The sequence below is a fragment of the Tachypleus tridentatus genome, chromosome 10, assembly GCF_004210375.1.
Source record: "Tachypleus tridentatus isolate NWPU-2018 chromosome 10, ASM421037v1, whole genome shotgun sequence".
In the NCBI taxonomy this organism is placed as follows: Eukaryota; Metazoa; Arthropoda; class Merostomata; order Xiphosura; family Limulidae; genus Tachypleus; species Tachypleus tridentatus.
The window spans coordinates 182,162,582-182,189,957 of NC_134834.1; the positions used below are offsets into that span (position 1 = coordinate 182,162,582).

General features: G+C 35.3%; 1 protein-coding gene across 1 annotated transcript in view; it reads right to left on the reverse strand.

The window, feature by feature from the left end:
• LOC143231071 (gamma-aminobutyric acid type B receptor subunit 2-like) overlaps positions 1 to 27,376 on the reverse strand; it is a 116,687-nt gene that overhangs the window by 54,411 nt on the left and 34,900 nt on the right. The window contains exons 2-3 of the mRNA XM_076465605.1: positions 4,154 to 4,291; positions 2,736 to 2,906 (exon numbers count right to left, since the gene is read on the reverse strand). Coding sequence (XP_076321720.1) covers positions 2,736 to 2,906; positions 4,154 to 4,291 — 309 coding nt within the window. The remainder of the gene's footprint in view (positions 1 to 2,735; positions 2,907 to 4,153; positions 4,292 to 27,376) is intronic.

Genomic DNA, 27,376 nt, shown 5'->3' on the forward strand with positions numbered 1-27,376 from the left:
TAAGCAAAACGTCTGGCTGTAATTCACCATTTACACTTAGACGAAAATAAAGGTGGAACGGCGAGTCTGTCATTTAGTAAAAAATAATAGTCTTATACATAAGTCTAACTTGTACATCGTAGCGCCAATAGGAATCTAGTTTTTATTTAGGAGTACTCTAACAATCTAACTTGTGCAAACTAGCTAGGTTATCAAAGATGGTATTCAGTTAGAGGTACTTTGACAAACAAAGGTTGAAAAGTAAAAACAGAGGCAAACATGAAGTATTCTGACCAACCTTGAGCAAATAGTTCAAAGGGTATTTCTTTTTATTTTCCTGATAATTTCCGCGCGTAGTTACACAAGAGATGTCTGTGCGTAGAAGGAAGACGTCTTGTCAATAACGCGTTCACTACCAAGTCTTGACATATTATCGTGTAATCAAGTATTTGAATCTGACAGTTACTCTTATAGCAAACCCCAAAGTGTGGAGGACGTATTTAAAGCAACATGATGTCGTTTGTGAATCTTCAGATTTGTAGTACTGGTACACTAAACTGTTTGTTTGTTTTAAATTTCGCGCAAAACTACTTGAGAGCTATCTGTGCTAGCCGTCCCTAATTTAGCTGTGTAAGACTAGAGGGAAGGCAGCTAGTCATCACCACCCACCGCCAACTTTTGGACTACTCTTTTACCAACGAATAGTGGGATTGACCGTCACATTAAAACGCCCCCACGGCTAAAAGGGCGAGCATGTTTGGTGCGACCGGGCTTCGAACCCGCCACCCTCGGATTACGAGTCTAACGCCTTAACACGCTTGGCCATGCCGGGCCGGTACACTAAACCACCCCTGGCGACTATTCTTTTATTACATGACCGATATTGCGATATTTTGGGTTATATCTATCCAACTATAACACCTATAACGCACTGTAACTATATGTTTTGTCTTGGTGTTTGCAATTAGAAATATATGTATTATTTCATAATTTGTGATCAGCAGAAAATAGAAGAATTATAGTTAACACATAAGGATGGATGTTACGTTCAAAACTCGTGAATGACACAACTAAGACACCTAAAGTTTGTTTCATTGTTAAACGTAAAGCTACTCAGTACGGAAAAAAAACACAAAACAACAAGAAATAGAACTTAAGGATTGTTTAACCGCGTATTCAGACAGTTATTGTTCTAATAGTTTATTTCTTTCATTGCTAAGTACACCACTACATAACTGGTTCTCTATACTGTACTCATCGTAGATAACAAAACCGAGGGTAAAAACTTGTCTTAAAAATTGCTTAACCACATGTATCCAAATTCAGTGTGTAAGCTTGACGGTAATAGTGGTCGACTATAAGCTACAGGGGTTCGATTCCCCTACGTGTACTCAGCAAATAGTCCGATGTGGCTTTACTATAAGAAAAAAAAACATACAAACACACCCACTCACTATAAGCTACAGTTATTATCGTTCATTTTAATTAAAATCTATCTATCAGAATGACGTGAGGCTTAGCTGTTTTCAGACAGGTTCATAGGCATATAGTTCATTTCTGAATGAAAAAAATTTTTTTTTTTGTTCATCTTACTCATGTTGATACCTATACTTGAAGCTAAAATTCGTAACGTTAAGCCGTATATAGTTGTTTACGATATTACAACTGAAAAACGTAATCGCCAAAGCCAAGATCGTAACGATTTGGAAAAGAAGTGATTGTAAACGCTTAGTATAATCTTTCAGGTCTTGAGAGAGTTACGGATAATTTGTTTCAATCAATCTAAAAATTATAATTACAACACTTACCGTGCTTTAAGCATGTTACGTTTTGTCCTTATTCGTGTTGATATATAGTTTGAAACCAAGTAGTGTTTGATCTCCCAATTTCCTTCTATTTATTTTCTATAATACGTATCTACTTTTTGGTGCATTTAATAAACTAATTTTTCTATAGTTTAGTCTAGCATGTGTTTTCACCTTCCTTCTAATGCGGTCTGGTAACACGTTTCTAACATTAGTCGGCAGTAAGTTATGCTAAATAATTTTACTAACTATTGTCGGACACGGACATGGCGAGGTGGTTAAGACACTCGACTCGTAATCTAAGGGACGCGGGTTCGAATCCTCGTCACACCAAACATACTCGCCCTTTCACCCATGGGGGCGTTATAATGTTACAGTCAGTCCCACTATTCGTTGGTTTAAGAGTAGCCCAAGAGTTTGCGGTGGGTGGTGATGACTATTACCTTCCCTCTAATCTTACTCTACTAAATTAGAGACGGCTAACGCAGGTAGCTCTCGTGTAGTCTTGCGCGAAATTAAAAAAGAAACAAACATATTATTGTGCCATAAAAACAACAACGTTATTTTTTCTAATTGTTACTCTTAAAAGGCGTTTCAAGTTATATTTCCCAGATGACAGTAAAGACCAGGCTAATATTAAACTATGCTTAATTTCTTACAGGAACATCTAAAACTAAACCGAATGTTTTTAAAACTAAATTAAAGCTAATATGATAAATGTTATAAACAGAACGTGGCTCATTTTTGACAAAATGTAATGTTTTCCGATGCGAAAATTATGGAATAATGAAAATAACATTAACTAATATTAGTTCAAACGATACAACACAATTTAAGTTTAAATATAAATAGTTCCCATTTGGAAGTCAGTATCTTTGTTTCTAATACATAACAATGACAGTATGTAAAAAGTCACGCAAATTTAATCGGGCTATCTTTATACTGCCCTACCAGAGAATACAAGTCATCAGCTTCATGGAGTATTGCAACAGCATCCCAGGAAAAATACTTTATAAATTCTAAACGCGCTGGATTGTGGGAAGAATCGGGTGCCACCGTGCGGTAGAACAGGGGATAATTTTCTTGATCGCTAAGAGCTGGAGACAGCGACCCAAAGGAGATCTGTAAAACATATAATATATTATTAAACTTTAACTGATGAATCATTAACAAATACAACGCCCCCACCTCCGAAAAAAAAATACATACCATACAAGACCACCTGCATGAGCACTTGACAAGATATATGACCTTTTATGTAATTTTTATTGTATTAATTTGACATAAATCATACCTTGTTGTTCAGAACGATGTGTTAATTAGATAACATTAGCATGTTAAAAAATGATTTTTATTCTTTATAATAAAACGACTTAGCTAGAAAGCAAGATGCTTATCATTGACGGAAAGTTAGAACGTCAATTAATCAAACACATGTTACTGCAACTTAAATGCTAAATAAAGAAAGCTTCTGTGTTTTTATTTTTACATCACCTATTTATTTTCTTTGTAGAAAAACAAAATAAACTTTTGTCTCTCAGAATTACTATTTATTACTATTTATTCTTATTTCATTTTTTTTTTTAGATGAGTAGTAAACTTAACTTTAACACAAGGGAAAGAAACGGAGCATAATAGTACAGTGAAAAAATACAGTTTTTATCTTTACATAAAAATATTTATTTTCCAAAATATTATGATCTTAATAAGAGTTACAGATGATGAATGAATTATTATAATAACCATGTTTTAATATTTTATCTTTTGATACCTCACATTAAAAGAGTTTGTTTCTAAGACATAATACAGACAAGTAAGACAAACTTAGTACAGATGTAACCTGACTAACTCAGGTGTATTCGTCCTTATACGAACAGCTCATGGCACGTTTGAGAGTAAAAGGTGCGAATTATTCACGATAGTACCAACACCTATAAGACAAAATTAGCACTGTAATAACCTGATTAATTCAGGTCTATTCATCCTTATAAAAAGCAGCTAATGGCATGATGGGAATAAAAGGATATAAATTATTTACGGTTGTACTAAAATCAACAGAATGTAACTTGTACTAATATAACCTAATTCAGGTGTATTAATCCTTGCCCAAACAGCACATTGAATGTTGCGAGTTAAAGGAATGAATTATTTATGGTTGCACTAATACTGATCTGTTTAGATTTTCTTATTATTTTAACCAGTTGTTTAAAGAGAAATGTGTAATGATTTCTTAAAATTGTTTATAAAAGCTGATGAAAACAAAACAACATATGTAAATACAAAAATGATGATCTATTATAAATAACTAACTTATTTTCCCTTTTGGAATCTAGATTATAATTATATTAAAAGTAATTTAACTTCCTTACTTGGACGATGTTCCAATAGTTGATGACTCTTGCAAGACGCTCAGTGACGTCGGAAGCAGTAGGGCCAATAACTGCCACCATTCGAGGTTTCCGGTTAATAGCATTGAAAAATGCATAGAGGGCGACACCAGAGTCACACTTGAAAGAAAAAAAGTTTTATTTTTTGTTTACTGTTGCAAAATTCTTTTAGATTATAAAGTTTAACAGAGAGACAAATGTATGTTTCTGAGAAGTATGTTTTTATACTATTTAACTTACATGACTTTCTAATATTTGTTTTCATTTGTTTGATAATATTCTCAATAACTTCCCAGCAAACAGCATTAACAAAAAAGATCCAATTACTTTTTATCTCTTTCCCAATCGTCTTTCCAAATCATCTAAGATTCTACAAAATTAACGAACGAAAGTAACTGGAATCTGCCTGTTTTCTTATACGACTTATAATGGGTAGAGTCTACTTGTTTTATAAGCATCAATTATGAATAGAACTAACCTATTTTCAATAGCACCAGGCCCGGCATGGCCGGATGGTTAAGGCACTCGACTCGTAATCTGAGGTTCGCGCGTTTGAATCCCCGTCATACCAAACATACTCGCCCTTTCAGCCGTGTGGGCGTTATTATGTAACAGTCAATCCCGCTATTGGTTGGTAAAAGTGTAGTCCAAGAGTTGGTGATGGGTGGTTATGAGAAGCTGCTTTCCCTCTAGTCTTATACTGTTAAATGAGGGACGACTAGCGCAGATAGTCCTCGTGTAGCTTTGCGCGAAATAAAAAAAAACACACAATCAATAACACCAATAATGAATCATACTAGTCCGTCTTCTACAGCAGCAATATTGGATCAAACTAGTCTATTTTCAATAGTACCAACAATGAATCAAACAACCTCTGTTCTATAACTCCAATAATGGATCAAACTAACCCGTGTTTTAGAGTACCAAAGCTATCTCCTTTTCTATAGGACCATTAGTGGATGAAACCGGGTTGTCTTCTATATCATCAAAAGTAGATGAAACTGGTCTGCTTTCTACAGTACTACTAACATATTGAATCGGCCTATTTTCTATAGCAGTAATAGCGGATACAGTGGGCTATTTTTATAACGATTTAATATCGAATGCAACCTATTATTTTCGATAATAACAATGGCGTTTCGTTTGCCTCTTTATTTCCTTTTCAATAAAAATACCAAACACTGAAATTCAGTATGCCTATACAGCATACCTTATTTTAAATAATAATAGCAACTTTACAATTTTACATTTTTTTAAAGATTATAGCAACACTAATAGAATAATTCAGTGATATGTTTATTATACGTTGACATCTGTATTTTTCGAGGAAGGAACTCACTTACCCTTCACTAGAATTTATTTTCACGTTAACTGAGTTTCCAAGACAACAATGGTGTGTAAAAATCATAAATTCATTATAAAAGTGGTAATCTGATCTTGATAGATAAAACAAAGACAATGGTAACGTGCTTCAAAACTCTGCGAGGGCAGTTCGTGACAGAGAGGTGTCTGACTATGGTATTTTGCTGCCCCTCGAGGGCTAATAGTGGTTCCAAAAATAAATTTGTCATCACTCGCTGTCGCTAGTCTCTAAGAATAAGGGAAAAGCGTCGTGCTTTATCTCGTAGTTTGAGGGGAGGCTACCGACATGGCATCCAATAAATGAAGACAAGAAGGACCATTCATTATCATACTGTTGGATTTTCAATGCATATAGACGAGCAATCTCACCCCCCCCCCAAAAAAAAAAAGATTATAACCCTTCTGTAAGAACAAAGAGGGATCGATTAGAATTGTAACAACACCAGTATTGCGTTGTACATGTATTGAAAAGGTTTCACGTGAATTTCAGCTCCGTATTTAAATTATCGGCATTTATTTGTAAGTATATACGCTTCACGGATTTCAAGGACTTTCCAACTACTTTATCCATCTGGGATAGCGGTAAATCTTCTGATTCAACGCTAAAACCAGGAGCTCGATTCCTCTCGGCGGACACAGAAGATAGCCCGATGTGGTTTTGCTATAAGAAAACAACATGCACACGCTGTTATGAATGACAAGTCAACACTGTTAACAATACGTACGCGGAGAGTCGTACATGGTATATCAAATTTATAGTGTACGAACATGTTTATGTAACGTATACATTTAAAGCACGAATATAGAATTTCGTGTGTTTAGAAAAGCAGACTGTCAAAAGTGATAAAGCGCTGTGAAGAAGTGTTTCAGTAAAACATGTAAGTAGGAAGAAAAGTTAGTGCTTTCCATCGGTCTTGATTTTCAAGAAAACAGAGGTACTTTAGTACCTCAGTCATTTACATTCGAATCAGCAATTTCCATAGCAAATTCTGCTTGTAAAAATAAAAATAAATGCGCGTTTAAATATTATTTTTTCAAATCACGCAAACCTGGAAGAAAATGTTTTGTTAACTTCACGCAAAGCTACACGAGAGCTATCTGCGCTAGCCGACCCTAATTTAGGAGTGTAAGTCTAAATGGAAGGCAGCTAGTCAACACTACCCACCGCCAGCTCTTGGGCTACTCTTTTACCAACGAATAATGGGATTGACCATAACATTATAATGCCCCACGGCTGAAAGAGCGAGCACGTGTGGTGCGACGGGGATTCGAACCCGCGACCCTCAGATTACGAATCGACTGCCTCAACCACCTGGCCATGCCGGGCCTCGATGAACAAAGCACAACACTTCTTCTTTAACCTCCAATCTCATAGGCAGAGTGAATTAAATGGTTAACCTGAAAGATAGCTTTATGTAACTATAAACACATGCTGTTTTCAATTAATTCTTTTTATCTTTATTAAATCGATGTCAGTGGTAACTTTTACTTTGTCGATCCAACTAGTTGTTGTACAGAAACGAAATCCAAGCATTTCTAAGATGTAGATTTCCTTATGTTATTTCAGATCAAACAGTATGATTTGAAAATTAAATGTTTTTTTAATAACGTGATATAGTTTGAATTTCGCGCAAAGCTACACGAGAGCCATCCGCACTAGCCGTCTCTAATTTAACGGTATAACACTAGAGGAATGGTAATTAGTTAATACCACCTAACGCCAACGCTTGGGCTACTCTTTTATCAACTAACAGTGAGAATGTAACGTCCCCACGGCTAAAGGGGGCGGGTATGTTTGGTGTGACGAGAATTCGAACCTGTAATCCGCAGAATGGGAGTAGAGCGTCCTAACCACTTGTTTATGCCAGAGGTAGCGTGATAGGCCCTTGTGGCGGCGTCGTTACTACATTTTATGAGTATTTCCTGCAATTTTCCATATTATTATTATTTATGGTACTCACTCACTCCCTCTATATATAACATCAATATCTAAAACGTATTTTTTCTAGCTCTTTGCCCTTTAAAACCTCAGAGTTATTGATACATGGGCTATCAGGTTTTCAACTGTATTCTTCTGAAACACTTATGCAACAAACTTGCTTGTAGGTCCAAAAATTGTGGACAAAAAATTATATCAATTAAACGAATTCCTGCTGGCTTTTTTCGTTCACTTTCCATAAAAACGAAGGTAAAGAGGTTTCACCAAATGTTGTTCATTACACCAACTGTCATAACAGGCAAAAACATAAATTTACTCTATTTGTAGACCCAGGCAACAGTGAACAATATAAAAACAAGATGGTAACTACCAGGCCGTAGCTAGAACTTTTTTTTTTTTGCTTTACTTTGCACTTTGTAGCGTTTAAAGTTTCATTATATGACAAACGTGTGACAACCATCAAACCGAAGAAAAACTATTTTCCACATTCACTGTACTACGTTCTAAAGTTCTTGTGTCTTCATGGACGATCACTTGTTTTTTTTATTTCTGCATTTTTAGCAGCCCTGAATGTCGTGAATGGCTTTTAACGACTTTCACGTCTTTCTCACCGGACACTTTGACTTCTTCTCACCAAAGAAAGCATCTGTGATGTGACTTGTTGCTTTGCGGCTTCTTCACGAAGATTTTGCTTTAGTAAATTATCTTCTGCCCAGTTGATTTGGAAGTTGCCAGATTCTTTCTGAGTGGGATAGTTTTCCTGCACGCCATATATATATGCGAGCTTTGACAGCAGTACAGATGCAGTCCCGCGTGCAATTGGATGATATTTAGGTGGTTTTACATCTTCGTACAAGTGTTGTTGCGATTCATTGTGCTATACAGATGAAAACCGTTTCTGAAAAGTATTTGCATGCAGCAAATTTATGTAGCTGTTTTACTTGTATGAATATTTCCTCCCCTCAAAAGAAAACTGCAGTGTCATAACTTCTTGTCATTGTCAAATGGTCGAGAATTCGTCAAGAATAAAATATATTATGAAAAGAAGTCACTCGTGGCGCCACGGTTTTGGATCCTCTACACTCAAATAGTTGTTACGAAATTATATTAACCTTCCATACTCGTGTTCTACATTGTGAAATGTATTGATATATATAGCTTTTGGTGTATTCATGATTTAAATTGTGTTCGGACCTATTAAAGTAATATTTCATGTACATGTTTCACGAGCTTATGTTTCATTTAAACCGTACAGTACTGGCTTTTGTCTCAACTTTCTTTTGTCTATTACAAACTTATGTTTTTTTGGCATCATAGATTTGAGAAAAGCAACACCAAAATTAACTATTAAAGTATGCTAAAAATGTAACTTATATACCGATGTAATAATAGTCAAGACGACTTAAAAAACAGAACCAGATCAAATTAAGACAAACTTAACTCCATTGCAAGTCTTATCTTATCACACTTGATATTTTCCTAATTATGAGCTAATTCGAGAAAACTCGAAATGTGCAATACATAGTGAATTTTGTATAATAGAATATTATACAATTCCAGGTACTAAACAACACCGAAATAACTTGATTGAAAGATGAATCATATATGATCATAAACCCGCTACTTACGATTTAAAGTACAGTAAAACATTCCAAGAATTTATAGATTATCAAAGGTCTGAATTTAACAGCTATAATAGAACGCATTTTGTGAAGAATATTGTTTATAAAAGGCCTATCTCAAGGATTAATTTTAACAGTTTTCAGATGGGGTTGTTCAAGTAAATATTCCTTGACTCACTGCTATATGCAGTTTCAACTCCAAAATTCTAAAGTTTATATTGAAGGGCTGGGAAAAATCAAATGGTTTGTAAGTCAGTCATCACAATTTTTTTTTTTTTTTTTACAAGGGTAAGGACATATTGAAAGAGAGATGAAGAGACTTAGAACTTCCTATTGCTCATTGGAGCAAGCACCTTGTTACCTCAAGCAATAACAAAATCCAATAATACCATCTGAAGTCCGATTTAGCTCGTCGGTTTGGAAAAAAAAATCTTTCGCGAAGGGAAAATATTTTTATTTCCAATTTCACAAAACTTCGATTTTTACCATATTTTATGATGATTACGAATTTCTGTGCGATATATATATTTTTTAATTTGAATAAAATTAAAACCTGTCGCCTGTAGCCACTCTTGTAGTTTCATATGGACATAAGCTCTTAACAATCTGAACTATTATTAGCTTACATTAAAAAATATTCGTATTCTTTAATGTCATATTTGAAGTTAAAATTATTTTATTTGAGAATATTATGGAACTATAGAATATCATAAATGGTGTGCCTATAGGATTGCAATTAAAAGTTGAACGAAAGTGCTTGTATGTTATTTATTATAACACGTCAACGATATTTTTATATGTTGAAGTATTCAGTGTATTATTTTACAAATACCGATCTAGAGAATCATATTTTATCTTATTATCATTTTTGTTAACATTTTTCCGTAGATTAGAATTAAGCATGTGGGCTAATAGTGAGAATATTTTGGGTTCGATATTTGCATTGGCTGCAGATATGGTTTTGTGCTTAAACCAAAACAAACAGTGTTATGGTTTCTTTTGTCTGGAATTTTGCGTGAAGTTACACGATTACACTTGTTATCTTGAGGTTAGGTACAAAACAGAACTATTTATAGCTGATTTACTTTTGAAAATTGTTTAATAAACAACCGGAAGCGTAAATAAGTTTTGTTGCTGGGTTGTTTGGAATTGTTGTGTTTTTTTTTTGGGCGCAAAGCAACAGTACTATCTGCGTCAAATAACCGGTATAAAATGAAAGGGTAAAACTATATAAAAAGGTAAAAAAGAAATAAGTTAAAATCAAAGTAATGCCCAAAAGTCAGGTAAAAAATCAACAAAAATGAAAAAGGACCAGCGATCTGTAAAAAAAAATAAAAACTTAATCAAGTTGGAAGTGTCACTGTCGCTAATGACACCGTCAGCGGGGATGCTATGGTAAAACTTGAAGTTTGGTAGCGAACTGACGCAGTGAGGGTCCAGATGACACTCGTGGATGTCATGATCTTTCCCTACGTAACGATTACACGTCATAGAACAAGATGTATTAGAATGTCCGAACTGCTGACCCTGGAAACACCTGAGATTCGGAAATATAAAGACTTACCCTACAGTTCAGATAATCTGCTTTAGCAGTGGCAGGCGGATGTGGTGACGTAAACATCAATACAAGAACATTGGTGGACAGAATAACTTCTTTTTTTAATAATGGAGATATGTCGCACAGCATAAACTCCTTGGCTGCAGAAACCAGCGAGGATCTCCAAGTTGAGAATGATCCATAAATTCCTCTCAACATTCACTCCTCGGGAGGAATTCAAAGCAACTTCAATGGGTATATCCTCAGGAGGAGTTACCTGTGTTTCGATGTAGATGTTTCCACTAAGACATCTCCAGAACGTAGCTTCTTAACTGCCTTTGGAGAGTCAGCAAGCTTCTCTAATCCATTCTGAACAAAAAAGGGAAACATATGCCCTAAAAGTGTCTGATAATGAATGCATGATCAATGATGGATTTAAGGTCGTGTGGGCCAAAGGGCTAATCATTTTTGTGGGCCTTACACTCCATGTAATTTTACTCAGAATAAAAGTACCAATAAAATTAAGACCATGGGCTGTAGGGTTAAGCCTCCTCTAGCCCCCCACTGTACATAATGAAGATACGAGGTATAGGTACAGAATAGAGTGGATAGTGCTGTTTAGAGCCTTCCAAACGTGGCCGCTTTCCAATCAACGTTTTTCTTTTGTTGTTGTTGTTTTATTGGGCCACAGTGTGTAGGATCCATGAAAAAGGAAAAACTTCAGTGTCCACTTACTCCACCCACTATGGAGTCCAACAAGAAGACGCAATACAACGCTAATGCCGAGCATTGTGGAGACGCCAAGTTTTCGTGGGCACTATATCCAAACACTAGTATCAGAAACAATGTCCACAATACCCGTTAAGAATGTCTCAAAGTGCTATTTGGTTGACCCTAGCCAAACAAAACCAGCCGATTGACCCGGGGGAATCACCTCAGGACCGCTGTTTCTAGTAATTCAGAGTCAAACTAGCGTGTTAAAGTGCCACTGACATAACTGACCAATGAACCACACCCCTCAACTATCATGATCCTCTACTTCCTTCCTCGGATCGCCTCGCACGTGGATGGCAGACAGAAAATACAGAACCTTCCCTGCAACGTTTCCTCACCTCGAGGGACGCAAAAATAATACAAGAGAAACGGTTAAAAGATCTAACATCCATTCTTCAGGTTACTGTTACATAAGTCTTAAAATTATGTCTATACATAACGGTCAAATTATTTTTCATCTGTTTTAATAAAAAACGATATTTTTGGTTGATTCCTATTCATACTTAGTCGTGAAAACGTGAACTTTGAAGCATTAAACGCACTTTGTTGGAACGAATTCAGACCGATTGTGGTTAACGTTCTCGAGTATGAATCTGAGGATCCATGGTATGCATTGCATTGCAGCACAATCGCGCTCTATGTCTTGACTTATATGACGTTATATGAGTAATAGTCAAATCGTACTATTTGATTACAGAAGCTCAAACATTGTCAGTGGGTGTTGTTGACTAGCTACCTTCGGTTCAATGTATTGGTTCAAGACTAAGGACGGCTTGCATAAATAGATGTTGTGTGGCCATAAGCGCGAAGGCCTGACACAATTAACGAGGTTCTTATGCTAATCAATTGGTATGTTGCTGCAAATTTACACTTTTGTACAGCACCAACACGATACTTTGGTGTTACAGTAGAAATAGGAAAAGAGTACACGTGCTATCCTGCGCAATAAATAAAATGCAATTTCCAGTTACTACTGGAAGACGCTTTCTACTCTCTGTGTTCAGGAAATCAAGAAGGTATAACACAAGCATAACGCGTTAAGTCACATGTACATAAGTAACCAAGCAACCTTTCACAGCGCGTTTGTTTCTCTGTACCACGGAGAACGAAGCGTAGTGTTCGTTGGTTAACAGCAGTGTTTCATGAACTATATAGAAAGAAATCATGGTGTATGTTTGTTTGTTTTCAATTTGGCGAAAAGATACACGAGGGCTGTCTGTGCTAGTCATCCCTACTTTAGTAATGTGAGACTAGAGGGAAGGCAGCTAGTCATCACCACCCATCACAAACCTTTAGGTTACTCTTTTTATCAACGAATAGTGGAATTGATAGTGACTTATAACGTCTGCACGGCTGAAAAGGCGAGCAATGTTTGGGTGGAAGGGGATTCGAACTCGCGAAGAAACAAGTGCGAGTCGAGAGCCTTAACCACCTGGCCATGCCGGGCCCTTCTCTTCTTAGCAATGCTAAAAACTTTTTAAAATGACCTTTTTACTTGTAATAGTTTGCTGCTAACTTTATATCTTAACTTACACTACAAAACCTTCAAAGTATCCTTAACTCAGCTGCTAAATGAAGTCACAGTTCTCCCTGATACACTTTCCCCCAACTACTAAAGACATTTTTAAGCAGGCATGTTTAAGATTTCCTTCTAGTGTTAATTACAATGTTCCAAAGTTTTATTAATTTACAAGTTCTGCTCGAATAGGATGTTTTTACAATAAAAGCGCTAAACGAAGAGTCTTGTTTACAACCTTTCTTGCAGCTAAAATTCTTGACTTTTACAAAACAAAAATAACACAGTAGTTGTTCAGAAAAGTTAATATGGAATTCAGTCTTTTTATTGATTTTTTGGAAGAAATTGTTTAGAGCAAAATATTGTTCAAATTACGTTCTATATTTATTTTGGAAGTAATATAAAATAAACTAATTAATCCGAATTTTGAACTTGAATTAACTAACTAGCTTTGTTGAACTACTAGTGACACTAGCCAATTAGCCCTGAAACTTGTACGAGTGTTTCACGGTGTACACCGAATCAACGAGGTTTCTTAAGTTTTCTCAGAATAACGAGAAACAAGAGCTCTCAGAATACTGTTGTACTTCAACTTTTAAATAAATTGGACTTTTCGAAACTTCACTTGCTACTTGTATACGCGTGCATTGTCTTCCTGAGACAGAATACAAACAAAAATGTAATACAAAATGGTTATGCTACTTAGGCCTAATTTATCGAATTAGCTCAATGGCAAGACCATACTAGTTAGGCTTAGTCCTAACTTTGTAATTTCAACTTTCGTCTTTTTAAAGCTATAATTACGTTGATTAAGAGTTTTTTCCCCCCTTATTTATTTCCAGATGTCGTTAAATACTTAAACATGTATCTGATAATTCGAAATAACTTCAATCGATTCTTCTCACCGCTATAATATAGAGCTAATATACGAAAGAGTACAATGTATTAATTTCCATTACCAATTTCCATCAGCAGTTTGTAATTTTTTTGGTTGCTTTCCTCTTCTAGTCGAAATAGAGGTCTCTTAGGAACGAAATAAAATTGCATTTTTGTAATGGATGATACACAAAGGATAAGCTAACAGTTTCCGAAACATTATAGTGTTATTTTGTTGCCAGAGTACGTTACTGAAAGTATTCAATTAATTTTTACCATTTTACCAATTAATCTAATTCCTTAGTATCGAATTTTAAAGTTATAAGTTCTAAAACCTGTTGCTATTTTGAAGCTAAGCACAAAGCTACACAAACGTCTACCATAAGTATCGAAACCTAGTTTCTGGCGTTGTAGGTTCGCAGACATACTGCGATGGCACTGGGAGGCGTTCTTTTTAAAACCCATAATTTTCGAGCTGTATAGTTTACAAACGTTCCATTGTCGGAGGTAATCAAAACACCATAATCACGATTACAAACACATTCACATTGTAAACTGACAATGGACATTTGATCATATATTCACATTAAAATCAATATTTCTGCACATTGGAATGGATATATCAGTGAAAATGAATGCCTGTACCACATGTGCACACATTTGTAGAAGTGGCGTCGACACGAGTGAATAGGCAAATGTGAAGGTGTGTATAACTAAATTTTGGTTATTCGTCGGTTTTCGACTTTGGCATAAAAACCGAAACTAGGGTGAATATGCCAGATAGCTCTTTATATTTAGCTTCTGATGACTTGGAGAAAATAAAATTCAAGTGACCTTTGTATTGCTTTAATGCGGCCGCCAACATAGCACATTCTCCGATGCATATGTATCGTTGTTGTTATGGTGGTTGAGAATCCCGAGGCATGAATAAATAACTAAATAGTTCTTATCTGTTGTTTCTGACAGGATAACTGATGGTCGTGTATCACGGTCACGTTTCTGGGTTTGGGTATACACTTTGTTTTATCCCCGTCTACAACATCGCTATCTTTAATACCGTGAGGACACGGTTTGTTAACTTGGACACGTGATAGGTTTGTGGATAATATCATATTCGCAGATTAGTGATACTGTACGGGTTTAGATGATAATTGATGTTTAAAAGGTAATGAACTTTGACTAACAATATTTTACCAGGTTTTTACTTAAAAACGGAATCAATTAAAGTTATAAACAGGTCGTCGGTGAGGTGGGTTTATGTGGGTTTTTCTTGTAGCAAAGCCACATTGGGCTATCTGCTGTGTTCACTGAGGGGAATCAAATCCCTGATTTTAGCGTTGTAAATCGGGAGACTTACCGCCGTTTTAGCTGGGGACTCGTCGGTAGAAATCAAAGGACACAAAATATTTAATACAATTTTATAGCTAAGAACAAATTTAATTACAAACGTACTCGACATTTTAGTTGTCTCCTGGCGGATCAGGCCCGGCATGGCCAGGTGGTTAAGGCACTGGACTCGTAATATGAGGATCGCAGGTTCGAATCCCCGTCATATCAAACGTGCTTGCTTTTTCAGCCGTGGGGGCGTTAGATAGTGACGGTCAATCCCAGTATTCGTTAGTAAAAGAGTAACCCAAGAAATGGCGGTGGGTGGTGATGTCTAGCTGCCTTCCCTATAGTCTTACACTGTTAAATTAGGGACGGCTAATGCATATAGCCCTCCTGTAGCTTTGGGCGAAATTCACAACAAACCAAAACCTGGCGGATCAAAGACAATTTTTATGGTTCTTCGCCGTGGACAGACCGTAAATAGCCCATTATATACATATGGGCTAAAAATAGCAACAACACATTAACTTGTTACACAAGTAGATCATACAGCCTTTCCATGTAAGGGTTAACTAAAGTTAATAAACCATGATTTGTTTTTGGACGCTCACTATGTACATAAGTAATACAATGTATATTATTTAGGTTTAAACATAATAAACTATGCGAATTTGTACTTATTTTATATGTCAATGATTAGGTTTATGAAACAAAAAAAGGTTTAAATATTAATTAATAGATCTCCTTATTATAAAGTCATTTTAGTTGGACTAATATGAGACTGTGTTTTGTAAATTGTTTGAAGAAACAACTCATAATCATCAACATGTAAGCATAATTTGCAATGTGTTGTTTGTTTTTGAATTTCGCGCAAAGCTATACGAGGGTTATCTGCGCTAGCCGTCCTTAATTTAGCAGTATAAGACTAGAGGGAAGGCAGCTAGTCATCACCACAATTCTTGGGGTACTCTTTTACCAAAGAATAATAGCATTGATCGTCACATTATAACGCCCCCACACGGCTAAAAGGGTGAGTACGTTTGGTGCGATGGGGATTCGAACCCGCGACTCTCGTATTACGAGTCGAACGCCTTAACTACTTGGTCATGCCGAGCTCTTTGTGGTGTTAGTTGAGGCTCAAAATGTATCTCTTGATACACCACTTACAAAGATGTACAACTTCTATCACCCAATGTATTTCCAGTGTTAATACTTGTGTACCTATTTCCTAAGCCAATTCAAGAAAGAACTTTTAATGCGAATGTTGATAAAAAACTTTCTGATTAGTATTTTACTGTCATTCAAAAGTGAATTAATATAAAGAAAGTCTAATTAATACTAATTTTTTGTAGAAATATACTTGAAATATTAGCTCATACTTTTGAATTATTTTGTTTCTACACTTGGCAAAGTTACAGTTGACCTGTAGTTGACCTTTTTTTATTGTCTTGTATGGAGGTCGTGTTATTGAAGTTTACTTTTCTGATATTTATATATTTGGTCCAGAGTCTAGTTGTTACGCAAAATTATATAAAAGTATGACTTTTTAAAATCACGAATGGTTATGTTATACGTTTTTGTGGCTTTTTGAATATCCGTAGTCATCAATGTTAATTCAACATCTATGTGAGCTATCGAAGGAAATGATATTGGAGAAGTTGTTTTAGCATATGTATTCTATTTTTAAAAAGAAACATATTGAACCTTAGACTTCCAGGCACGCAGCCCAGTACAATAATATCTAGGCAATACCCTATTACAGATATTCCTTTGTAGAGCGAAGTTGTTATGTGAAATATAATTTTGTCAGCAGCGTTGGGAATTAGTAAAACCACATGGATCCCCCGCTAGTTCAGCGGTAAGTCTACGGATTTTCAACGTTAAAATCGGGGGTGCGATTCCACTCGGTGGGCTCAGCAGATAGACTGATGGGGCTGTGCTACAAGAAAACACAAGACCACATGGATTACTGACATCTGGTTCACGATAAACACAAGTACGTATATATTTTGTTTTACTGAAAAATAAAATATTTTGTTTGGAATTTTATATTTAACGTCAACAGTTTTCGAATTTCTAGTTTAATTATTTAACGAAAATGACCTTGTTGTAACTGTTTTGAACTTTGAAGTCTAAGGGGAAAACAATTTCATTTTTTTTAGCGATAAAGTGATCGTTTTTAGAAAATAAGAGATCAACCGATAGCGCTCGTGACTGGCGGGTGCTTCGTGAATACAAGAGAAAGTGATATTAGTTGACTATGTTTAATCCAGTTGAACAGCTATAAAGTTACGTTTTCTCTGAGTAACGATTAGAAACTTCAAAAGAGTTATGTAGGTAGAACAATTGCAATAAAAGTAACCAATAATTTTGAGAACTAGGTTTTATAAAACGATTTCAAACGTCATGGGCTCAAATCATACTATTTGTGCTCTGTAAGCCTGTAAGTATAAATATTATACCTGTTGCACCGGTTTTAACTGTCTGCTCTGGATGGGGGCAATCTAATCAACTCATTGTTTCCCAGAATTTGATTAAAAGTATTCTTTTTTGCTGTGCTTGAGTTTGTTTGGATTTGTGATGCCATTTTAATTTGTGGTGACTTATTAATTTGTTCACTTGAGAGTTCGTTGTTGTGTGTGTTAGTTTCCTGTAAAATAATTCCGTTTCGTTTTTCACCTTAAATTATTGCGACTTCTGTTTTGTAATAAGAATAGTAATCTCGCTCAAAGCTACACGAGATACATATGCGTCAGTCGTCCCTGATTTATCAGTGTAAGACTAGAGGGAAGGCAGCTAGTCATCACCACTCATAGCCAACTCTTGGGCTACTCTTTTATCAACGAACAGTGGAATTGATCGTAACGTTATAATGCCCCCGCAGCTGAAAGTGCGAACATCTTTTGTTGTGACGGGGATTCGAACCCGTGAGCCTCAGATTACGAGTCGAGTGCCTTAATTACCTGGCCATGCCGGCCCAAGACTAGAGGGAAGGCAACTAGTCATCACCACCCACCGCCAACATTTGGGCTACTCTTTTATCAATAAGTAGTGGGAATTACCGTCACATATAAACCCCAACGGCTGAAAGAGCAAGCATCTTTTGTTGTTACGGTGATTCAAACCTGCGAGCCTCAGGTTACGAGTCGAGTGCCTTAACTTCTGGCCATGTCGGGTCTAATATCTTTTTTTTTATATCAAGCTTTAAGAAAAGTATTTTTGTACGAAAAAGTATTAACGAGCAAGCTTTTTTAAAACTGTTAAAGTATTGTTATATTTTAGTCTTAACTTTCATATTTAGTTGTATGAAAGAAAACGTCATACGCGCCCCTTCTGTTGCATGCTTTGCATGTCGCCGTAATTATTATAAATTTTTAATCGTGTTTGGTTATTTTTATCTTTGCGCTAAAAACAATGTTATTAGAAGAAAAATAAGGCATAGTTTTCGATTAATTTTGGTGGACAGATTTTGTGTCACTGATGGACCTAACACATCGTTTTTCAAGATTGATTAAAGACGAAGTTCCCTCGAAAACTTAATTCTCAGACTCACGAGAAGAACAAAATTGGAAGTGCAATATTGTAATACCTTTTTCAGGAAAACAACCAAAACTGTATTTTAAAACTGGGTTTTATTCAAGGCAAATATATGGTTAAGTAAACATTATCTCAGCCTATTCGTCTTCTAAGTGAATATAAGCTTTACAAATGCGAAAATACAAAGAATATTTTGGGTGAAAAAACAAAATGAGCTATAACCGATAAAGACAGAATGAACGAACTTAAGACATTATGAAGTCGTCATGGAACTATAACCAATTAAAAAACAACAACAGACAAACGTAAGACATTCTAATAAAGTCGTCATGAAACTTTATCTAATTCTTATGCTGTTAATACATCGTCCCTGAAAGTTTAAACCACGTTTGAAATTTTATCAAATTACACAAAATCTAGAGAGTTGTAAACGTGCCATTGATTTAATTAAATCAGTTACGTATTTTAGAAGACCGAAACTTCAATCTCTACTTCCTTAGATTTGCCAGAATAATAAATGGTGTAAGGCTGGGCAGGACCTGGTGGCTAAGGCCTCGTTTCATACCACTTTTACACAACACTAATTCGAAATTCGTTAAGGACTGCTTAAGAAAAGCGAAAAGAAACCTGTGATCTGTAATCGAATGAGGTTTTAATCACTTTTATGTTCAATATATATCAAAATAAGTAAAACTTAGATCGAGGTTAGGGAAACTCGAAAACCTGTACCTTGTTCATAAGAAATTATAAATGGTGGATAATGATTTATTTTTGCTAGGGTAACGAACTTCACTCACACGCAATAGTTTTAAGATGACGTTCTTAATGATTCAGACCCCATTTGTGATAGCAATTGTTCAAAAAAAAATACAGCTCTAGGCTACAGAAGACTAATTAAACCCGTTGTGCCATCTGGAAAACATCGTGTTACTTCCTGTAACCAGTAATCACGGGATATTGAATACTGATAGGTTTTAATTTTACATGTTTTAAAAGTCGGCTTTGAACGCACTTAGCCAAATATGTGTCGTTTTGCCCACCAAAAAGTCTAAGGTTCGAGCTGCGATAGGCCGTTGACCACATTTTCAACAGTGTAAACGCAACTGCCAATCCAGATACTTGGGTAGCATTACTTTTTTACGTAGCAGGTGTTTTTGAGTTATGTCTTTCTTCTGATTAATAATTCTAAATTAGAACTCTGGCTTGATGTTTCAACTGACGTGTCGCACATAGTGCTATTCAGGTTGAAAATATTACAAAATACGCTTTGAAGAATAAAGCAGATGACAGTATTGTTATTCTATGATAATGTGTAATATATTTCTGTTGGTATAATGGTGTTTTAGAAAAACATTTAGCTTAATTAGTTTGGAAATAACAACCATACGAAACATTCATGTTGGCCCTATTAGAAGTTTCTTTTTGCTTTATATATAGACACACACACACACACACACAAACTCATAGGGATCATAAAAGTAAATTTTTTATATTATAATCATTCTACAAAACATATGATTAGAGTCCACCCTGTTGATTTATTCTAATGTTGATGTTATATGCTTCAAAACTGTCTATCAGAAAATAAAATATGTAACCTGTCTTTTGCCAAAATATAAAAATGAAGAGTCAGAACCACTCTCTACAAAAACTGTCTGATCAGTTAGAAATACTCTACTGTGCATGAACTCACTATGATAGCACTATTTCATAGATCCAAGATTTATAATACTCATTAAGTTTTATAATGTCCTAACTGAAGAATTTTCTTTCTTTGAATGATATAAAGTTAATTAGTTGGGTCATTAGTAACTTGTAAGTATAATATCGTTTTTTCTTCTTCCTTCAGCAAGTGACGAGAATACTATTCATTTCAGAGAAAGACCTTTAATGGACTGTAACTTCCTGTTAGTGGACTGTAACTTTCTGTTAGTGGACAGTAACTTCCTGTTAGTGGACTGTAACTTTCTGTTAGTGGACTGTAACTTTCTGTTAGTGGACAGTAACTTTCAGTTAGTGGACTGTAACTTCGTGTTGGAATATTGGAGACTACGTTTTCGGAATTCATACTTAGGTATCAACATAGATGGAGAATATTGCTCTTTAGAACAAATTCAGATTTGTTTATTTGTTTGTTGAGTTTCGCAAAAAGGTAGTCAAAGTCCACCTGTGCTAGCAATTCCTAATTTTGAAGTAAGAGGCAGCTATATAATACCACCCACTGCTATCTCTTGAGTTATCATTTTACCAACAAATAGTGATGTAGACCGTCACATTATAACACCTACACGGCTAAAAGAATAAGATGTTTGGTGACGGGATTCGAATACGCGACTGGTGGGTTGTGAGTCGAGCGCCATAACCACCAGTCCATGTTAGGCCCAACTGAGAAGTTACACAAAGTTTATAAATAGATAATGCTTTATTATACGAAATTATTGAATATTTATCAAGTAATACAATAAATAAAAATAACAAGACACACAAGACACTATGTAAATCATTATTATAAATGACTATGAAATTTAAAACAAGTACAATTAGTCACTTGTTTTTCAGTCGTTTGGTTAAAAAAAAGAAAGAAAAAATGAACGACAAAATCTAACTTTCGTAAACACTAATAATATAATATATAATAATATAATATATAACTGATACCACACGGTGTAAAAGTATTACAGAAAGCAATACCGAATCATTAACGGACTAAATTTGCTTGGATTCTTTAGGTGGACAAAAATTAAACTTTCTATGTGGAAGCCTTTATAACAGCAATCATAGTATAATGACCAGAGTGTCGTCCACTAATACTAGGCTTCAGGCAGACAGAGACCAGTAAAGTTCAACTCTAATACTATATTATTTGACCCAAGCCACCTTAGAAGACAAATTAGACAAAAAGTTTTATTCATAATAAATTTCAAATAAACTGTTTTATATCATTGGTAGAATATTTCTAATAACACTATGTAACACAAATTTTATTCGTGGATAGTATGTGCTATTTCTTCAGTGCTTATATTGTAAAAATACAGAAAATAGCCATTGTTCCCTTCAAACTTTGCTTTTGTGACCTGTATAACGAAATTTAGAAATTAACCTATTTTCTATGTAAAAACGGGGCCCGGCATGGCCAAGCCTGTTAAGGCGTGCGACTCGTAATCTGAGGGCCGCGGGTTCGCATCCCGGTCGCACCAAACATGCTCGCCCTTTCAACCGTGGGGCGTTATAATGTGACGGTCAATCCCACTATTCGTTGGTAAAAGAGTAGCCCAAGAGTTAGCGGTGGGTGGTGATGACTAGCTGCCTTTCCTCTAGTCTTACACTGCTGAATTAGGGACGGCTAGCACAGATAGCCCTCGAGTAGCTTTGTGCGAAATTCCAAAACAAACAAACAAATGTAAAAACGGACAGATTTGCACATTTTCATTTATATAAGGTCTGAATAAAACAACATATGAATCAAGATTTACATGTATTTATACTAAAGATATACAAAAATGTTTAGAAGTGAGTAGTTTTTCAAGATTTGCGACTGTAATGTAAATCACTTTCATGTATCAGCCCCCAAATATAGTCTTACATCATGTTTTCATTATACGCTCCCAGGTCACAAAAGCAAAGTTTGAAGAGAAAAGATAGGTCTTTTCCATTCATTTTAGGCATCAACAATTGGGAAATAACACTTTCTGTCCAGGAACAAGAAAAAGTAAACATTTTATTACGTGTAGTGTAATATGAATAAAATACTATTTGAAAAGTTGTGATACTTAGAAACATTTACCCGAATGTAAATCTTAAAATATTATTTACACACACATATAAATTATCGTGTTTAATTTAAAGAATGAATATACTTTATATTAAACAAACAACTCAGCTGTAGGGTATTGTTTCTTTCTTTCTTGAATTTCGCGCAAAGCTACACGAGGGCTATCTGCGCTAGCTGTTCCTTATTTAGCGGTGCAAGACTAGAGGGAAAGCAGCTAGTCATCACCACCCACCGACATTTCTTGGGCTACTCTTTTACCAACGAATAGTGAGATTGACCGTCAAATTATAACGCCCCAACGGCTGAAAGAGCGAGCATGTTTAGTGTGACAGAGATTCAAACCCGCAACCCTCGGATTACGAATCGAGTACCTTAACAACCTGGCCATGCCTGGCCAGCTATAGGGTATGAAAATTATTACATATATAATGACGTCATTAAGATACAAGTAGTTTTATTCTGAGTTCATTTCAAGTGTAATGTTTAATTTTGCCTTGCAAGCTTGCTTCAGAGAATACTTTTCAAAATGAAATATGTTTTATTTGCATATTTCCAAAACTAAAAGTAAGCGAAACTGTGAAGCTATTGAATATGCAGTGTAAGCTTGGCTGTGCTACTTATTGGAAGTAAAATATTGTTACTGGAATTTTGATACGTGCTTTCAAATTTCAACAATAATGTATACATGTCATGTTTAAAAGACAGTCATCAAAAAGAAAACTTATTTTAGTTTCATAGTCGAACTGATATGAATAGTTATTTAAATGTGCCAGAAGTTAATAAATGTAACCAGTAATCAACCCATAGGAACGGACCTCTCAAGTTCGATCGCTATTTAAGTACCGGTCGTTTGGAGTTAATGTATTCGAAAAGCGTTCACTAAACACTTAGGAACAAACTTTAAGTTATTTTTGTGAAATTGTTTAGTTGCTGCCAGTTGCGGGTTCGAATACCCGTCACACCAAACATGCTCGCACCTTCAGCCGTGAGGGCTGTATAATGTGATGGTCAAAGAGTAAAAGAATAGCCCAAGAGTTGGCGGTGGGTGGTAATGAATAGCTATCTTCCCTCTAGTCTTACACTGCTAAATTAGGGACGGCTAGCGCAGATAGCCCTCCTTTGGCTTTGCGCGAAATTCAAACAAACAAAGTAAACATCTTTGATATATCTCATTCTATTGGTTTAGGCACGGTCATATGACCTGAAAGATGTGCACCAATCACCGACTAGGAAACTTAATTGGGTTAAGTTGTATAATACGCACCTAAAGCGATTGACGCTGCAAACGCATATAATTATATATAAAAGTTTTAACCATTGACACTTGCACACATCGACTTTATTAAGACACAAACAATCCGGAAACAACTATTAAAATCCTTCATTATTATTCTAAAATATTTCTGTTAAAATACGACCCACTCTAGAAAAAGAACGGTAAACCATTTGAATTTTGCCTTAAAATCCTTCAAAGCACAAAACCCTAAAATGTCATTATTATCCAAGACATACAATAAGTTGTAGTAGTTTTGTAACTACATATCATTGAATGTATATTGGTAGTGTGTTGCCCTGCAAGTTTTCTAAGAATGTGTTAAATCCCATGGTGTGTATTTTAAAACACAATTTTTATAATACACCACGCACTTAACAAGCAGCGACCTATATTATGAATCATTTTATTTGACGTGAGCCACGGATGACACTTGTGTATCTTTCTCCACTGAGAATAACTTTCTTTTTTAAAGACACGAATTAAAATTCGACAGCCTACTGTGATCTTTTTTTTTGATTCAGAAGTAATTTTTTACCTTATGAGGATGCTCATAATATTACTACTACTGCTCATCTCAGCTGAAAGTTGTAATCAAAGTAATAATGGATTTTACACCTTCATGCACTGCAACCTTTGCTCGACAAGTGTTAGAATTTATTACTTTCGATTTTTCCGGACTCACATTGACGTTGGAAACAAATAGCTAAACACAAGTGTGCTTGGCAACTTTGAAAGTCAAGGGTTAGTGAGATGAGACAGCGTTCGGCACACTAGGTATATATTGTATGTAAATAAATCAATATACTTAATGTTCTGCAATATATTAATTGTTTATAGCCGATTAAAATCACCACAGTAAAACAATAATGAGCACAATATAAAACATAAACAATATAACGAAGTTGAAATTCAAAATTATGCATATGCTATCATCACTCCTTGTCGTCGTCTTCCAGTCATAATGAATAATGATTGGGGTCACAGCACCCAAATGCGTTGCGGAAGATTCCATCTATCACACAAGATCCCTTCGCCGATGTAAAACTTGACAGAAACTAAGGAGAATTAGTTTAGGGTTAGCAGTTGAGTGTTTTAATCCACAATGTCTGAAATGCGACTGCCTTCCACTGTATGCAGCCAGTTACCTTTACCATTTCTAAATATTTTAATTAACCCCAAACGTTTTGCAAAATTGAACCATGAACTTCTATTCTTTTATTTAATAACTATGTTAAATAAAAAAACAGCACCCTTACTATTCAAGTATAAATCGGCTGAGCTGTTGCAAGCTTAGCTACCTGAGGTTGATCATTCCGCCCAGGTATCCTGAACTATTCTAAAGGTGATTATTAGCTACTCAGACCAAGAAACTATCGCCCTCTAGCCACCCCCCCCTCCCATGGCTCAGCGGTATGTCTGCGGACCTACAACGTTAAAAACAGGGTTTCGATGCCTGTGGTGGGCAGAGCACAGATAGCCCTTTGTGTAGCTTTGTGCTTAATTCAAAACAACAATTGTCCTCTAATTTTTCCATAATGTAGTGTCCGTGAAAGAGAGTTTAACCTTTAACATTGTTTCATATTTATTACACAATTGTAAACAAAATGTGAAGAACCCAGTCCTGATAATCATTATCTTTCAGTTTATTTTTGAATAATTTAACATTATCCATAAAATGAATTACTGTTTAAAATATTTTGAATTGGAAAACGATAAATCTCTTATAACAGTATCGACGGAGCAGTGCTGTTAGGTGTGGATAAACCAACAGTATCGACTGACCAGTGCTGTTAGGTGTGGATAAACCAACAGTATCGACGGACCAGTGCTGTTAGGTGTAAATAAACCAACAGTATCGACTGACCACTGCTGTTAGGTGTGGATAAACCAACAGTATCGACTGACCAGTGCTGTTAGGTGTGGATAAACCAACAGTATCAACTGACCAGTGCTGTTAGGTGTGGATAAACCAACAGTATCGACGAACCAGTGATGTTAGGTGTGGATAAACCAACAGTATCGACGGACCAGTGCTGTTAGGTGTGGATAAACCAACAGTATCGACTGACCAGTGCTGTTAGGTGTGGATAAACCAACAGTATCGACTGACCAGTGCTGTTAAGTGTGGATAAACCAACAGTATCGACGGACCAGTGATGTTAGGTGTGGATAAACCAACAGTGTCGACTGACCAGTGCTGTTAGGTGTGGATAAACCAACAGTATCAACTGACCAGTGCTGTTAGGTGTGGATAAACCAACAGTATCGACTGACCAGTGCTGTTAGGTGTGGATAAACCAAGAATGAGAAAATCAGATTCGCTTCTCTTGTTAAAAATAGTTAATTGTATTCTGTATTTTGTTAACTTAGTGTTTGCGTCTAAATAATGAACATGGACGTCACTGTTATAGCTTCTTTCTCTTATAACTTGAGTATGTTATGTTTTGATCAAAATTCATGTTATTGAGTGAAATTAAATCGTCTGTGTAACGAAACGTTAAGATGTAATACGTGTTTCAAAAGAGAACTTTCATAGAAAAGCAGATACATATTGGCCATGCTAAAAGAGAAATTAACACCAATTGGAATACCCACTGTTTGTTTGTATACCTTTTCATTAAAGGTCATAGAACTATTATATGTACAAATCCCAAGTATATTTTTACGTTGATATTTGGTGAACTTATGATTTGGAATAATTATTTTTAGATCTATAGATTTATCGTATAGGTCATTAAAGACCGTATTAAAATCATTTAGACCTGGTTTGGTATTTAATGTTGTGAAATCATAAGTAATAACAGAGTTAGCTATTCGTTTGTAAAGTGGTTGAAACTATTTGATCAATCCAAAACAGGAATATTTTTTCTGATACAAAAATAATTGTCAGAATGATTTAAAAACAGTAAATTTATTTTCTAAAATGAAACATTATTAAATTGTTGTTTGTTTTTTAATTTCGCACAAAGCTACTCGAGGGCTATCTGTGCTAGCCGTCCCTAATTTAGCAGTGTAAGACTAGAGGGAAGGCAGCTAGTCATCACCACCTACCACCAACTCTTGGACTATTCTTTTACTAACAAATAGTGAGATTGACATTATAATGATCCCACGGCTGAGAGGGCGAGTATGTGACGAGGATTCGAACCCGCGATCCTCAGACTACGATTCGAATGCTTTAACCACGCTGCCATGTAGGGCCTTTATATTAGTGTTCCATATCAATGGCTTTCTTTAACTTAGTAAACATTGTATATTTATTTAAAATCATTTTTGTAAATGTATTTGGTGTATCGCTTTCATTAGTTAAGATATGTGCATATAACTTTTTACATATAAAACCATAATTACAACTGGCTTTTTCAATGGATGTTATAATAAATAGTTTATGAAATTTTTTAGTTTTATTTTTAAAATTAGTGAAGGAATATCTATTTTATATTTAGACAAATTTAAAGTTTTATGGAATTAATAAATAATAATTTTCATTTGAAAAAAAAACAAGGAGGTAATAAGTTTTTATTTAGTAATTTAATAATACAATCATCAATGTTTTCAAAGATTTTCAGAGTGTTAACTTTATTTGTTTTTAACCTGATTCTAAATTTAATATATTTTTCTAAGAAATACATCAATATTTTTATGTTCTCCGTTGGTACAGCGGT